Source organism: Rutidosis leptorrhynchoides, chromosome 5 (assembly GCF_046630445.1).
Source record: "Rutidosis leptorrhynchoides isolate AG116_Rl617_1_P2 chromosome 5, CSIRO_AGI_Rlap_v1, whole genome shotgun sequence".
NCBI classification, from domain to species: domain Eukaryota; kingdom Viridiplantae; phylum Streptophyta; class Magnoliopsida; order Asterales; family Asteraceae; genus Rutidosis; species Rutidosis leptorrhynchoides.
In genome coordinates, this window is record NC_092337.1 from 146,787,227 (window position 1) to 146,805,009 (window position 17,783).

General features: G+C 38.9%; 1 protein-coding gene across 1 annotated transcript; it reads left to right on the forward strand.

Annotated features, from left to right (window-relative positions):
* Nucleotides 1-13,252: 13,252 nt before the first annotated feature.
* On the forward strand, nucleotides 13,253-17,377 carry LOC139849084 (uncharacterized). The gene is made up of 9 exons (XM_071838757.1): nucleotides 13,253-14,312; nucleotides 14,420-14,604; nucleotides 14,686-14,760; nucleotides 15,053-15,069; nucleotides 15,398-15,531; nucleotides 15,745-15,969; nucleotides 16,042-16,539; nucleotides 16,720-16,854; nucleotides 17,226-17,377. Exons 1-9 carry the CDS (start codon nucleotides 13,253-13,255, stop codon nucleotides 17,375-17,377), a joined length of 2,481 nt encoding a protein of 826 aa, XP_071694858.1.
* Nucleotides 17,378-17,783: the final 406 nt, after the last annotated feature.

Below are 17,783 nucleotides of genomic sequence, written 5' to 3' on the forward strand. Positions count from 1 at the left end.
TCGCAAGTCCCCATAACTAGGTACCCAAATTCTTCCGGCGAAATATCGGAGTCCGGTTTCTTTAACTTCGAATCGAGAGGTGAGGACGTTCTAATGTTCGAGAGAGATGTTTTCGTCCTTGAGAGCCTCGTCTTGGGCTACACGAATTTGACTATTGAGGTTGGTGTGAATGGTGATGTTTAAAGCTCGAACACGAAGAGGCACCGCTCTTTCCTTTCGACTTAAGGCATCGGCTACTACGTTTGCCTTCCCGGGATGGTAACGAAGCTCGCAATCGTAATCGTTTAAGGTTTCAATCCACCTTCGTTGTCTCATGTTTAGTTGCTTTTGGTCGAAGATGTGTTGGAGACTTTTGTGATCGGTGAAGATGGTACTCTTGGTTCCATAAAGATAGTGTCTCCACGTTTTAAGTGCAAAGACAACAGCTCCGAGTTCGAGATCATGTGTCGTGTAGTTTCGTTCATGAATTTTGAGTTGTCGAGAAGCATAAGAAATGACTTTCGTTCGTTGCATCAACACACACCCAAAATCATGTTTCGAGGCGTCGCAATACACAACAAAATCGTCGTTGCCTTCGAGAAGTGACAAGATAGGAGCGGTGGTTAGCTTCGTTTTCAAGATTTGAAATGCGGATTCTTGTTCGGTTGCCCAAACTAATTTTCTTCCCTTATGAGTTAACGCGGTTAGAGGACGAGAGACCAAAGAGAAATCTTTGATGAATCTACGATAGTATCCGGCGAGACCCAAGAATTGACGAATGTGAGTAGGAGTAGTAGGAGTCTCCCATTTACTAATGGCTTCGATTTTTGATGGATCGACTTTAATACCTTGGTCACTTATAACGTGACCAAGAAATTGAATTTCCTTCAACCAAAATTCACACTTGAAGAACTTGGCATAGAGTCGTTCTTGTCTTAAAAGTTCAAGCACAAGTCGGAGGTGTTCCTCGTGTTCTTTTTCGCTTTTAGAATAAACCAAAATATCATCGATGAACACGATAACGAATTTGTCAAGATACGGTTTGCACACGCGGTTCATAAGATCCATGAACACCTCCGGTGCGTTAGTGAGACCAAATGGCATGACAAGGAATTCATAGCTACCATAACGAGTTCGGAAAGCGGTTTTGGAGACATCTTCCCCCTTAACCCTTAATTGATGATAACCCGAGCGGAGATTGATTTTCGAATATACACAAGACCCTTGTAGTTGATCAAAGAGGTCATCGATGCGAGGAAGAGGATATCGGTTTTTAACCGTCAATTTGTTTAGTTCACGATAATCAATGCACATTCGTAGGGATCCTTCTTTCTTTTTAACAAACAAAATAGGAGCGCCCCAAGGTGAATGGCTAGGTTGGATAAAACCACGATCAAGTAGTTCTTGGATTTGACTTTGTAATTCTTGCATTTCGGATGGAGCGAGTCTATATGGTGCACGTGCTACGGGTGCGGCTCCTGATATAAGATCGATTTGGAATTCAACCGGTCGATGAGGTGGAATACCCGGCAATTCATTGGGAAATACATTGGAATAGTCACTAACAATTGGCACATCATCGATGTGCTTCTCATCGGACTCGACTTTCTTAACGTGAGCAAGGATCGCAAAACAACCCTTACGGAGTAGTTTTCTAACTTTAATGCATGAAACGAGGTTGAGTCCGGTGCAACTCTTATCGCCATAAACAATCAAAGATTCACCATTCTCGATAGGAATCCGGATTGCGTTAAGATCACAAAGGATGTGAGATTTCATTTTGGCTAGCCAATTCATACCGATTATTACATCGAAGCTTCCTAGTTCCATGGGTATCAAGTCAATTTCAAACTCATTACCCAAAATGTTTAACGTACACCCCCGGTAATATGTGTCGTCACTCAATAGTTTCCCGTTGGCCACTTCAATGGTATAAGTGGTATCTATTGGGAGTGGTGGAGTGCTAAAAGAATGAATCAAAGTCTTGAATACAAAGCATTTATCGGCACCCAAATCGAATAAACAAGTAACATAAGTGTTGTTGAGAAGAAACGTACCCGTGACTAATTCATTATCATCTCGGGCTTCCTCGGTGTTGATGTTGAAAGCTCGACCGCGTGTGTTAGGGTTGGATTTCTTCTTCGGACATGCATTTCTAAAATGACCCGTTTGGCCGCATTCATAACAAGTACCCGGTTTTGGTGCATTGGGCACTTTTTGAGTGACGGGGGCAGCACTTCTACAATCGTTGGCCACATGACCACCCCTTTGGCACCGGTGGCAAAATAGATTGCTACATTCACCATAGTGGTGTTTGTGGCATTTGTTGCAAAAGGGTTTATTTCCGCCATAACTTTTCTTGGCGTCAGAGGTGAAAGGCTTTTTGATGAAGTTGTGGTTGTAGTTGTTGCTTGATTGGGGGGCTTCCCATTTTCTTTTGTTGCCGCCCGATTTATCCTCGGCCTTAGGTACCAGAACTATGATTTCGTCAACCGTTTCGATCAATTGACGGGCCATGTTCAAGGCTTGTTGTAGGTTAGCGGGTTTGGATGACATCACTCCTTGTTTGATGCTCTTTGGAAGACCATCCATATAGAGTTCAACCCTTTGAGATTCGGGGTTCACGAGGTTGGGACACATCAAGGATATCTCGGCGAATCGTTGATTGTAGGCCTTGAGATTGTTTCCGACCGCCTTTAAAGTTCTTAGATCTTGTTCGAGCTTTCGGGTTTCTTCACGCGGGAAAATTCGACAATCAACCTTTCCCTTAAATCGGCCCAAGAGAGGGCGTGAGCTTCATCAGTACCCACCGATTGTACATACGTGTTCCACCACGTGAGGGCGATACCGGCAAAGGTGTTGGTGGAATATTTGACTTTATCTTGATCCCGACAACCGCTTATGCTAAAAACGGCTTCCGTTTGTTCGAACCATCGAGTGAGTACAACCGGTCCCCCGGTCCCATCAAAAGTATGAGGTTTGCACCCCATGAAAGCTTTATAGGAGCACCCTTCACTTGAGTTACCGGCCCCTTGATTGTTGTTGTGGTTGTTGTTATTGTTGTTGTTGGAGGAGTGACCGGCCATGGCCGCATCCACAGCGGTGGCTATCATTCGTTGTAGAGCTTGTTCAGGAGTCTCATGGGGTGGCACACGACGAGGAGGCATTGTTCCTTCAAAACACAAGAATACCGTTGATTAGTATTTTCAATAATACTAATCATGATATGGAATAAGGATAGAGAGAAAAAAAAATTTCCTTGACTCGTCTTAAATTCTTTATGCCACAATGTCGGAACGTTCATATGAGTCACCGTAATATAATCCCGTAAATTATATTACCCTGATTCATATGTGCATTCGACATCATTTCATATAGTCAAGGTGGCGTGTCAATCAAATTAAACAACGTGAGGTTAAGATGAAATAAGAGTAGATATGAGTAGAAACGTTCGAGTATAAATGCACAAGTAGTCAAGTAATTCCTACTTCAAGTTTATATGCCGATTGTAGTCTAGATTCACTAATGTACCCTACGATTCGGGGTTGACACCAATGAACTCTAAATCCCTACAACCAACGCTCTGATACCATCTGTAGCGACCCGACTAAATCATGTTTGACGGCGCCGACTACTTAGGTCCCGTTACGTGGTCATAAGTCTTTAACATGACGTTTGACCAAAAATATGTCGCATTCATTTCATAAGTAAAAAGATGTTTCAAGTTTACAAATGCAGTTCAAAAGACTAGTTACATTACAATGTTTAACGTACGAATGAAACCTATGCGACACAATTTAAAGTAGTCAAAAGACGCTCCAACTATACATGTATACTCGACATCAAAGCAAGTATCAAAAAGAGTGCGGAAGCATGTATCAAGTAGCATTCAAGGACCTGAGATAACATATAGAAAACTGTCAACGAAAACGTTGATGAAATCATAGGTATTTTAGTAAACGTTGCATTTGAACCACAAGATTTAATATAATATGATTATCAAAATCATTTGCATTCCAAAGTTTTTATTTGTTTCACGGGCACCCAATTATCAAACTTAACTGTTTTGCACCCTTTGCGTAGTGTTAGAACATACACTAGACTCGAAAATATATTTCATCCGCTAACGGTAGCGAACCGTCCGAATGAGGCTCGTCAAGCCCATGTGATCACATAATATAAGTTTACATTTACACCCTGCAAGTGTAACTAATGATAATTGAATTGAGGATTTTTGTTCAAACCCGTACGTGGAATGTTCGTTTTCGTACTTGTGTTCAAAGTGTAAAAGCATGATACGTATATGTTTCTCATCCCATAGTTTAAAGCATAAAAGTTGTTTGAAAGATGGGACTATGATCTCACCTTGAGTGCACGTATGAAAAGTACTTCACAAAGTAACGTGTGCAAAGGACAATGCTAGTCTTGACCTAAACAAATAGGTCGTATCAATAACGGTAAACACAATAGGTCAAAGATGTTCAATTAGTCCTATGGCTCGTTACGACTCGATTATGTAGCATGTGAATCAAATTGTCAAGTTTCATGCAAGATACAAGTATAGAAACAAGTTAGAAAGATTGCACAATCATTTGGTTAAGTTTGACAAAAAGTCAAACTTTGGTCGGTCAAAGTCAACGAAAAAGTCAACACGTTCGGGTCAGCTCCCGAACTATTTTTCTGTGTTAGTTATTCATATATAAGCATGTTAGAACAAGTTTCATGTGAATCGGAGGTCCATAGCATGCCACACATTTTTCGTATTTTGGACAAGGTGGTCAGAAGCTGGACACGCCTTATGTCGCGCCGCGACAAAGGCTGGCCACGCCGCGACATAACACGCGAGCTGGTACCTGGCCAGTTTTAGTTTTCTAAGTCTCAAACCAAAATTCAAACAAACATAAAACACAAACCGTAAACACTTATAACTCGCATCTTATATCGTTGGAAAGCTCTTTTGATAATGAAAACAACTAAGCACATTTCAACAATCAAAAACATCATTTGTAACAATCGGATTTCCAAAATAAATGATCAATTAATGTTCACCATAAATGCTCAAGTTCATAAATGCACAAAATAGGATTTGGGAATTAGATGCATCCATATAACGCGCCGTTTCGTAGGTAATCAAGCATACAATACAACTAACTACTTACTAACAACAATTCATGGCATTCAATACATCAAAAGTTCATTTCAAGTTCATCAAACCCTAACCCAAATTCACCAAAATCACTAATCAAGTTTATGAAGTTTTCTAAAACAACCTACACATCAAATTGAAGCCAGTGATACTAGGAACACATTTAATACATGTACTTATATCATTTAACAACATTCAAGCAACCAAATCATCAAATCAAACACACCAAAGTTCATATTCAAGCTAGTTACTTTCAATAACGAGATCGATCATATAAATCATATAATCATGTTAAACTTGAGCCATAGATACTAATTAACAACTTCATAAGTTAAAAACATCAAGAACACAAAATCTAGTGATTTTAGAAAGTTACCCAAATGAGATGTAATCGGTATGGAATCGAAGAGGAAGTTGCAAGGAGTTCAAATATGTAATTTGTTTTGCAAGACACCCGCTAGCTTGGATTTAGATGATGATTCTTTGAAATGGTGTTTTGAGAGAAAATAAGAAAGTAGTGAAGAAAATGGAAAAAGAAAAGGGAATTAATGAATGGATGAGAGTGAAGGGTTGACTAGTTGACCTAGTCACGTCTTTGCACTCTTGGCAACAATGGTCCCTCTAGTTTCATTCGCGTGCGTGAAGTATCTTAACGAGATATTTTAAGACGCGTATTAACGGAAGATGTTATAATCATATAACGGACTTTAAATAATTAGACGGAAAAGTAAACGGAAAAAGGCTGGATGTTACAAACTATAGCTCACCAATATTCGTGTTGACTTTTAAGCGTGTATTTCTCAGGTGCCTAGAGGTTTCTTGCTTCCGCTGTTAGATTTGCTGTCTTGCTGTTAAGGACCTGCTGTATTAGTTATCCGCTGCATTACTAGAGATGTCTCATTCATGGAACTTTTCTATTTGCATTCGTAGTTTATGTTAATTTCAAACAATGGCTTTGCAATGACCTTAGGGTCAAATACTTATGTTTAAGCTCCTATTCGTAGGATGCACGTTATCTTTTATAAAACGCTATCATTTATGAATGGAAATCGGTTTTCAAACAGCATATAGTGTTTGACCATGTAATGATCCTGTTGATTGATGATCCGTACACGATGGTTTTGTACGGAGCGTCACATTTGGTATCAGAGCATTGGCTGTAGGGAATTAGGTTGCATTAGTGAAGTCTAGACCGACCCAAGTAGGATTCACTAATAGGACTAATCTACAACTTGCTAGTTTACTTGTTTCTGCGAAACTTACTACATTCTTTTGTCTACCTTTTCAGCTGTATGATCTTACTGCATGCTATTGCTTATCTTTACTGCCATGCGAACTTGCTATATGCTTACTTCCGCTAATGCATGTTACTATCTGTATCCGCATGTTATTTCTGTTTAGCACTGTTATTATTATTGCCACGCTAGGTTGCTGTAGTGCCTAATACGTGCTTGCTTTATGACTTACTGACATGGAAAAGTTATTTTTCCTTGTTCAGATGTCGGATATTCCACATGTCATCATTTTGGGCAGCGATTCAGACTCTTCAGCCACTTCACCTACCACTGTTGCCGATCCTCCGATCCCGTCGACGACACCCACCAGTGACCCCGGCGCTTCATCCTCCGGAACCAGCAGCCATACGCCTGCCCCAGTGGTTACCTCAGATGGAGCCCAGGACCCCCCGAAGATTCCAGCTCTACTTGCCCCAGGACCCTCGGAGCCACAGCCCCGCTCCGATGGTGTTGTGATTCCCGGGGAATACGGGGACATCCTGTTCCGTAATGAGCATAACCATTGGTGCCGACGCCTTCTTGATGGACGTGTCATACCGATCCCACCTTTCAGATACCAGATCATGACTACCGGTCGCTGAGCGCCGCCACCTCCAGCTGTTTTCGACGATTCATCATCCGACGACTCATCCACAGACGACTCTAGTGTCGATGACTCCGACGAGGAGGACCCTGATGATGCACCTGTTCAACCACCCTCCACCCCACCGAAGAAGCGGTACCGTTTCAATGGCACCGTTATTCCGGGGATCAACGGAGGTCGAGCGTTCACTAACGCACATGGTCAGCGTCGTAGGGTTACCTCTCGTAAGCGGGTTGTGCCTTACCCTGCTGATCCTTTCGTGCGTAAGCCTTACTGCTATGCAGCATCTACTTCTGGTGTTGGACCATCTGCACCACCGGCACCACCTGCACCAGCAGCACCGCCTGCTCTGCCAGCCCCTCCCTCTGTCGAGGAACTAATGAGGGAGGTGGAGATCCTCCGTGCTCGGGTAACTGAGCTCGAGGATCAGATGTCCCACGTAATGGACATCCTTTACCCACCGTCACCATAGGGCTTTGTAGTAGATTTCATTATGTAATCTCGTTTGTAGCTCATGTTTTACTTATGTATTGTACGAAACTAAGCGAATGTATGCAACTCTTTATTAATGAATGGAACTTTGTATTGTTTAATTTTTGCACAGTGTTCTATTTACGTTACTGTATGTTGGTTTTGCGGTATTTGTACCTGGTTGCGTTACTTAATTGGCATGCGTTGTATACTATATTATTATATATTAAATGCTGGATTTTGACTTAAGTCAAAATTTCTGTTTAGAAGAGCAATGGTAAACGGACGAGCAGCACCCACAGCAGCACAGATCGAGGAAATGATTGCGGAACGAGTAGCGCAGTAATGGGAAATGTCATTCCCCCAGCCCCACCGGTTAACCAGAACATCCAGAACGGTTGCACTTACAAAGAGTTTCAAAGCTGCAAGCCCCACAACTTTAGTGGCACTGAGGGGCCAGTTGGTTTGACTAGGTGGTTTGAGAAATTAGAAGCTGTGTTCCACATCAGCAACTGCTCAAAGGCGAACAAAACCAAGTATGCCTCCTGTACGCTGTTAAACGGCGCCCTAACCTGGTGGAACACACTGGCTCAAGCTAAGGGTATTGATGAGGCTTATGCCATTCCATGAGAAGAATTCAAGGGGGCCATGATCGAAGAGTACTGCCCCAGGACAGAGATACAGAAGATGGAGGCTGAGTTCTGGGAGTTAAAGGTTGTGGGCAACGATCTTGATGGTTACAACCGTAGGTATCTGGAATTAGCGCTGATGTGTCCCACGATGGTCACCCCGGAATTTAAGAGAATGGAACGCTACTTGTGGGGACTTCCCAAGTCCATTAAATGAAATGTCACCTCTTCTAATCCACCCAACGTCCCGGCAGCTATGCGCATGGCGCATACCCTTATGAACCAAATTATCAGCAAAGAACCGGAGAAGGGTAAATCCGAATCGGGAGCCAGTGGTGAGAAGCGTAAGTGGGACTACAACAACAAGAGGAGAACCTATGATCAAACCCCCGCTAAGAGGCCTAACGATGGAAGAAACCCCAACCTGAACACTAGCTCGAACCCCAACTACAAGGGTAGTCTACCACAGTGCAAGAGGTGCTACAAGCACTATACTGGGTACTGTAATGTGGTCTGTGAAAAGTGCAAAAGGACCGGGCATATTGGCAAGGACTGCAAGATTCCCATCCCAGCTGTGAGGACCAACCCCAATGGACCAAGAAAGTGTTATGAGTATGGACAACAGGGCCACTTCAGGAATGAGTGTCCCAACAAGCGAAAGGATGGCGGACCCCCGCGTGAAAGAGCTTTCAATGTGAACGCAAAGGATGCCCGTAAGAACCCCGACTTGGTTACAGGTATATTCACTATCAACAAACTATTAGCCTCTGTCCTATTTGATACTGGTGCCGATAGAAGCTATGTCTGTAGAAACTTTTGCTCTAAGATAGATTGGTCATTAGTACCTTTAGAGGAGAATATGCTAATAGAAGTAGCCAATGGGAAACTTGAAAAAGTTAACCAAATTGGACGAGGAGCTATTTTTAACATAGCTGGTGTGGATTTCGAAATTGACTTAATACCTATCAAATTGGGAAGCTTTGACGTGATTGTCGGCATGGACTGGTTGACCAAAGTAAGGGCCGATATTATCTGTGGAGATAAAGCTCTTCGTATACCACAAGGAGACGGTGAGCCATTGACTATTTACAGAGAGAGATGTAACTCGAAGCTGAACCTCATTAGTTGTATGAAAGCACAGAAGATCATGAAGAAAGGACGACTTGCTGTTTTAGCGCACGTGAAGGCTTTAGAATCAGAGGAGAAGAGTGTGAATGACTTGCGAATCGTGAATGAATTCCCTGACGTCTTTCCCGAAGATTTTCCTGGATTACCGCCACCAAGAGCAGTGGAGTTCCAGATCGATCTAGTGCCGGGAGCTGCACCCGTAGTTCGTGCACCTTATCGACTAGCACCTTCCGAACTGCAAGAGTTACAGAGTCAACTTCAGGAATTGCTCGACCGAGGGTTTATCCAACCGAGCTCGTCGCCTTAGGGAGCACCTTTTTTATTCGTGAAGAAGAAGGACGGATCCTTCCGCATGTGTATCGACTATCGCGAACTCAACAAATTGACGATCAAGAATCGATATCCTCTTCCCCTAATTGACGATCTTTTTGATCAGCTGCAAGGATCAAGCATTTACTCTAAGATCGATTTGCGATCCGGTTATCACCAGTTGAGAGTGAAAGAGAGTGATGTGAAGAATACTGCGTTTAGAACCCGCTATGGTCAATACGAGTTTCTCGTGATGTCGTTCGGATTAACCAACGCACCAGCCGTGTTCCCAGACCTCATGAATCATGTCTGCAAGCCTTATCTGGATAAATTGTCTTTACCAATTAAGTGCGGTTCATCCTACCTTCCATGTATCAAATTTGAAGAAGTGCCTTGCTCCATCGGAACTTATCATACCATTGGAAGAACTTACGATTGATGACAAACTCCACTTCGTGGAAGACCCTGTCGAAATTATGGACCGTGAGGTCAAAACCTTGAAACGCAATAAGATTCCAATTGTCCGAGTTCGATGGAATGCCAAGCGTGGACCTGAGTTTACCTGGGAACGAGAGGATCAAATGATGCAGAAGTATCCTCACCTTTTCCCGACTCCATCACCATCAGCTTAAATTTCGGGACGAAATTTCCAATAACAGGTGGGTAATGTAACGACCCGACTTTTTCGACTTGCTTTTGTGCTTTGTATTTTAGCGAAACTGTGATTTTGTGCGTACTGTGTTACTATATACTCTGGAAACTTGATATACGTGGTTTACTTCTAATTATATATTAAAACGTGCCTTAGAGTACGTAGGATACTTAACTTGCTCACCGGATGCTTTTATAACCGTTAGTGTTATTTAACGTTTCGAATAAACCACGAACTGCGCGCACGTTTAACTTTTGTCGTAACCGGAATATTAATACTGCGAAATATTAATTATTATTTTATAATAATAATTACCTGGGTTTTTGGATGCTTAATTTTAATTAATTATTTACTAGATCACAATAGTTAGTCTTATTGGACTTTCTACCTTGTTGGACTTAAGCCCACCCTACACTAACTAGTGGCCCAATTAATAAGCCCAAGTATTATTACTAGTGACCCATAATAAATAAAATAAATTAATTAGTGAGTCATACAAGCATTTGGATAAGGATTATCCATATTGTTACATGGGATTCTAGCATAACTACATGCTTTAGACAACCACTAACCAAAAAGCAAAATGGTGTCTCCCCCTCCCCCCTTTGAAAATCACGGCCAAGAGGCCCTTCCAAATCATCAATCCATGTCAAATTTTGCTTATAAATACTAGCCATTTACCTCTCATTCGATCACTTGCTCATTTGATTTTCACACACACTTGCTCTTTCTTTCCTTCCTTTCTTGTATTACTTGTAAGTTTTCTTTTTTCTTTTTCTTTTCCTTCATCATTTTCGTGGCATATCATCATCATCATGGAAGATCAAGCTCTTTAGCTTTGATCTTGATTATATCTTGTTGATTCAAGCATGAATCCTTCAAGAACATGGAAGATTCAAGCTTTCTAGCTTTGAATCTTCATCAACTTTGTAGATCTACTTCTTTTATGCTTTTATGCTTTAATCTTGTTATTTTATGATAAAGATTCAAACTTTTGTTTGTAATCTTCATGTATCTTCAAGATCCAAGCTTTATGCTTCAAGATCTTCAAGAACAACCAAGATGCAAGCTTTCTAGCTAGAATCTTCATATCTTATTGATGGATCTAAGTTTTCTAACTTATGATCTTGTTATCTTGTTAAAAAGATTCAAACTTGCATTTGTTATCTTCATATATCTTAAAGATCCAAGCTTTATGCTTCAAGATCTTCAAGAACATCAAAGGTTCAAGCTTTCTAGCTTTGCAACCTTGTAACTTGTGTGAATAGGATCCAAGCTCTCTAGCTTAGGGTTCTATCACCTCATTTAACTTAGATTATGCTCATACTTGTTTGATTGATGTAAAGTTTGTAACTTTGTTTGTAAATAGGACTTATATTTGTGTTAAGACTAAGGATATGATGTAACCTTGGTTCATCATCCATCTAAGACTCTTAAATGAGTTGTGTTACCACTTGGTCTTAATATATTGTGTATTGATGGTAGAATCTTGGTCAAAAGTGATGCTAAACCATCAATGAGTTGTACACTTGAAGCTACAAGCATCAAGGATGAGAACCGTGATGAGCATCAAGCACCAAGAACCCCACCGGAGCACTTGTCTACTTATTTTCGTATCTGATCAGACCACCTAGGCTACTGGAAAGTTAATTTTCAGTTAGTTCGGTTCGAGTATATGATTTTCCATTTAGGCCTCGTCTTAATCCGAGTTACGGTTTAGGATTTATGGCCCTCCGAGAGTCACTACACCCTATTAACGTTGTGCTGAAATTTCTGACCTACACGCACTTAAACCGTTGCCACGGTCAAACGAAGACGAGTTAGGTTCTGAAAATTGGTCAGTTTTTAGGGGACTCATATACGGAGCCATAGCCACTAACTATGAATCTTTTCGATTTACGTAGAGATCGTAGCAGCTGACCGAAGTCAGCCTATTGTTTCGATCTCTATTCTTGTCGAACTTACTTAGCTTTTATGATGATGAATGATGATGATGATGACACTTAAACTTATTTTATGCACTATTAAAACTTATAAGGACAAATTACTGACCTAGTAACCTTTGATTTAGGTTGACGACCTTTCGGACCGACTTACTACTTGCGCACTTTCATTACCGACTTTACCGCTTTTATCACTGTGAGTTATAGCATCCCTTTTTACTTTAACTATTTTGGGACTAAGAATACATGCGCTTTTTACGTTTTACATACTAGGCACGAGTACTTAAACTTTATATGTGTGTGGGTTATACAATGGCATAAACATTCCCCTTAGCACGATAACGTTTAGTCATTGGTTTTTGAACCGGTGAACGCGAATCTTAGATATGGATCCATAGGGTTTGACATCCCCACTTGGGCTAGTCGCGCTAGCATTTAACGGGTGTTTAATACTTCGTGAACTTACACACTCGCCAAGTGTACTTTCAGGGGGTTATAAACGTTAATTCTAGTTACCGGGTGCCCACGGTTATACATATACTTTTCATACTGTTTTGTTACACTGAAATCTCGTGGCCTACCTTACGTTACTGTTACAACTTAAACTATAGCTCACCAACACTCGTGTTGACTTTTAAGCGTGTATTTCTCAGGTGCCTAGAGGTTTCTTGCTTCCGCTGTTAGATTTGCTGTCTTGCTGTTAAGGACCTGTTGTATTAGTTATCCGCTGCATTACTAGATATGTCTCATTTATGGAACTTTTCTATTTGCATTCATAGTTTATGTTAATTTCAAACAATGGCTTTGTAATGACCTTAGGGTCAAATACTTATGTTTAAGCTCCTATTCGTAGGATGCACGTTATCTTTTGTAAAACGCTATCATTTATGAATACAAATCGATTTTCAAATAGCATATAGTGTTTGACCATGTAATGATCCTGTTGATTGATGATCCGTACACGATGGTTTTGTACGGGGCGTCACAGCTTGCATTGATTTTAGGCATCTGTGTGTGGCATTTGCTCTTTGCTGTTATTTGTGATCTCTATTTGTTCTATTTTTTGTGTTATCTTCTTGATCTATTATCTGGATTGTCTACTTGATTTCTTGTGAAAATGAGTACTGAAGGTGATGATGTTACTATGATAAGTAAGTTAGATTTTGGAGATCCTTTATACTTACATGCTAGTGATATTACCAGTGTTCCCTTAATTACTGTAAAATTAAAGGGAACAGAAAATTACAGGGTTTGGAGTAGTGCTATGTTATTAGCACTACAAACTAAAAATAAAAAAGGTTTTATTGATAAAACTTGTGTTAGAGATGAAGAAGATGAAGTTTTAGGCAAACAATGGGACAGGTGTAATGCTGTTGTTCTGTCATGGATTCTTGGGTCTATAAGTGAAGAATTATACTTAGGTCAAATTTTTTCTAAAAATGTTGCTGTGGTTTGGGAAGAACTAAAGGAAACATATGATAAAGTGGATGGGTCTATAATCTTTAATGTTCATCAATCTATTAATTCATTTACTCATAATGGTCTTACTATTTCTGAGTATTATCATAAACTTAATTCTTTGTGGAAACAATTTGATGGTTTGGTGAAACTGCCTGCTTGTACTTGTGATGCATCAAAAGATTTTACTGATCATAATTCTTTAATAAAGTTAATGCAGTTTTTAATGGGGCTTGATGATGTGTATGCTCCAATAAGGAGCAATATTTTGATTACAGATCCATTACCCTCTGTGAAAACTGCCTTTGCAATTATATCCAGGGAGGAGTCTCATAGAGGGTTGGGTGTTAAAACTAGTCCTGGTTCTTCAGCTTTTGTGAGTCAAGTACAGAATGATAATAATAACAATGGAACTTATAGAGGTCGTAATCCAAATTTTAAATGTACTAAATGTGGTATGATAGGGCATACTGTTGACAGGTGTTTTGAAATTATTGGTTATCCTCCAAATTTTAAAAGGAGAAATGGTGGTTTGGGTACACAAAACAAGTCTAAAAGTAACAATTCTAATAATAGTGTGTCTAATATGTCTCAAGATACTAATCCTAGTTCTGTGAGTGGTAGTAGTGGTTTTCCTTTCTTAACTGAACAGATTGAAAAATTGATGAGATTGATTAGTGATCAACCAAGTACTTCTGTGGCAAGTAACAATGCTGCAGGTATTTTTTTTATAACAATAGTAGAATTTTTAATTCTAACTTTAGTGAATTTGTTTGTTTAAATTCAACTCTTGAGTCTTATAATCCAAGTAAAGCTTGGGTTGTAGACTCAGGAGCCAATCAGCATATGACATCAACTACTGATCAACTTGAGAATGTAGTTGATATTATTAGTCTTGGACTAAAAGTGGGTCATCTAAATGGTACCCAAGCTGCTGTTACAAAAATTGGTAGTCTGAGATTATCTGATAAAACTTTTTTGAGAGATGTTTTGGTTGTTCCCCAATATTGTGTAAACCTATTATCTGTAAATAGATTAACTAAAGATAATGAATTCTTTGTTGGGTTTGATGCTAGTAAATGTTATATACAGGATTTGATGTCAAGGAAAACATTGGGGATTGGTAGTGAGAGTGGTGGTCTTTATTACTTTAGTTTTAGTAATAAGGTAAGCTGTAGTAATAATTCTGTACTTAATTGTAATACTAGGGTATTGTGGCATAACAGACTAGGTCATCCTTCTGACCAAGTGTTGTCTGTCATGCAAAACAAGTTGAAAATAAATAAAATTGATTCTTGCAGTCCATGTGAAATCTGTCACAAAGCCAAGCAAAGTAGGGAACCATTCCCTTTGAGTGACCATAAAATTCAAAAGGCTGGTGACATTATTCATCTTGATGTTTGAGGTCCTTATAAAGTTACTAGTAAGGAAGGATATAAATTCTTTCTTACTGTTGTAGATGACTTCACTAGGGCTGTATGGGTGTTTTTGTTAAAAGGGAAACATGAAGTTTTTGAAAACATTGGAAGTTTTTGTAATATGTTAGAAAATCAATTTAACACTTCTATTAAAGTTTTTAGAAGTGATAATGGAACATAATTTGTAAATTGGAAAATGAATGGTTTATTAAGAAAGAGAGGTATTGTTCATCAAACTTCATGTTCATATACACCACAACAAAATGGAGTAGTTGAAAGGAAACATAGACACTTGCTCAATATTGCAAGAAGTCTTATGTTTCAAGGGGGTTACCTATTTATCTGTGGAGTGAATGCATATTAACTGCTACTTATCTTATTAATAGGTTACCTACTTCTGTGTTAGCTGGAAGATGTCCTTATGAGTTAATCTATAACAGGGATCCTGATCTCTCCCATATTAAAACTTTTGGATGTTTGTGTTTTGCAAATGTTTTAAATGAGTCTGACAAGTTTGCAAGTAAGTCTATTAAATGTGTTCTTGTTGGTTTTTCAAGTGTAAAAAAGGCTTATAAACTGTTTGATTTAGAAAACAAAACCTTTTTATTTTCAAGAGATGTTAGGTTTTATGAGGTTGTTTTTCTTTACAAAATTAAAGAGTCCGCTCTACAATTTGATACTGGTGTTCAAGATAATATAAATCATTTAAACTTTTTGATATGTTTTTTTGAAGAAAATGAAAACAATTTAGTACCACCCAATGATAAAGGGAGAGGCACATCTGAGGATGAAGGTAGTGTTGTTAGTGTCCTAGAATCTTATCAAATGCAGAGTTCTAGTGATGCAGGTAACACAGCAACTTCTAAAGATGATATAGAGTCACAACAGACTCTTAATGTCCCTGAGGGTAAACTAACTAAAAACAAATCTTCTGTTGATAATTCTAAGGACATTTCTGGTGAGTCAAGTGTTAGGAGGTCTACTAGAAAAGTCAGTTAACCAACTAAGTTGAAAGATTATGTGGTTGAAGGGAAAGTTAAGTTTGGTATTGAGAAGGTTGTTAACTACTCTAATCTGTCAAAAGATTGTTTTTGCTTTGTGTCTAAGCTTGATAAAATGGTTGAACCAACTAATTATTTCCAAGCTTCTAAAGATCCCATGTGGGTAGAAGCAATGAATTTGGAAATGGAAGCTTTGAATAGAAATGGTACATGGGTTATTACAGATCTGCCTGAAGGCAGAAAACTCATAGGTAGCAAGTGGGTATATAAAGTTAAATACAAGTCATCTGGTGAGGTTGAGAGGTTTAAGACTAGGTTAGTAGCAAAAGGTTATAACCAGAGAGAAGGAGTTGATTTTGATGAGACTTTTTCACCAGTGGTAAAGATGGTAACTGTAAGATGTTTAATTAGTATAGCTGTGCAGAATAGTTGGTCTTTATTTCAGTTAGATGTAAATTATGCTTTTCTGTATGGTGAACTGGATGAGGAGGTTTACATGCAGTTACCAGAGGGATATTTTACTAAGGGTGAAAATAAAGTTTGCAAATTAATTAAGTCATTATATGGCCTGAAACAGGCTCCTAGAAAATGAAATGAGAAGTTAACATCTGCTCTTATTGAATGTGGTTTTAGTCAGTCACTTAATGATTATTCTTTATTTGTTAAAGTTTTTGAAAACTATATTACTATGCTTCTTGTGTATGTAGATGACATAGTAATAACTGGTAACAGCATGGATGAAATAGAGTATGTTAAACATTTCTTGAGCTCAAAATTTTTAATTAAAGACTTAGGAAAGTTGAAATATTTTTTAGGTATAGAAGTTATTGAATCTGATAAAGGTCTGTGCTTATCTCAAAGGAAATATTGTATGGAATTACTATCTGATTTTGGTTTACTAGGTGCTAAACCTATTTCTACTCCTCTGGAGTCAAATGTGGTCTTTCATTTTGCTGTAGAAAAATTAATGGTGATGTTCCTCTTGTAAATATCACTGAATATCAGAAATTGGTAGGTAAATTAATTTATCTTACCCTAACCAGGCCAGACATATCTTATGGTGTACAATGTTTTAGCCAACACATAAACGCACCCCTAGCTTCACACTTGAAAATTGCATTAAGGCTTTTAAGGTATCTTAAGTCTGCACCAGGTAAAGGTGTGTTATTTTCTAAGAGTGATTGCTTGTCCTTATTGTCATTTATTGATTCAGATTGGGGAAAATGTGTTACTACTAGGAAGTCTGTAACTAGTTTTGCTATTTATCTTGGTAACAATCTCATATCTTGGAAGAGTAAGAAACAGACAACTGTTTCTAGGTCTTCTACAGAGGATGAATATAGAGTTATGGGTTCTGTTACTTGAGCTAATATGGATTATTAAAGTATTATTAGACATGGGTGTTTCTAGTCTTATACCAGCTGAGATGAAATGCGATAATAGGTCTGCAATATTAATAGCTATTAATCGAGTGTATCATGAAAGGACTAAACACTTTGAAATTGATTTTCATTTTATTAGAGAGAAAATTGCAAAAGGGATTGTTAAAATTGAAAAGATTGATTCTCTTGATAATGTTGCAGATGTGTTTACAAAGGGTCTTTCAGTTTCTCAACATAATATCTTTTGTGATAAACTGCATTTGTTTGATATGTTCCATGTTAAATTTAAGGGGGAATGTTAAAAGGATGATATTAAATTTGTCATGGAACATGTTATTTCACTATCTTTATTTATTCTACTTGAGTCTTATTGCTGGATGAGTGTGCAG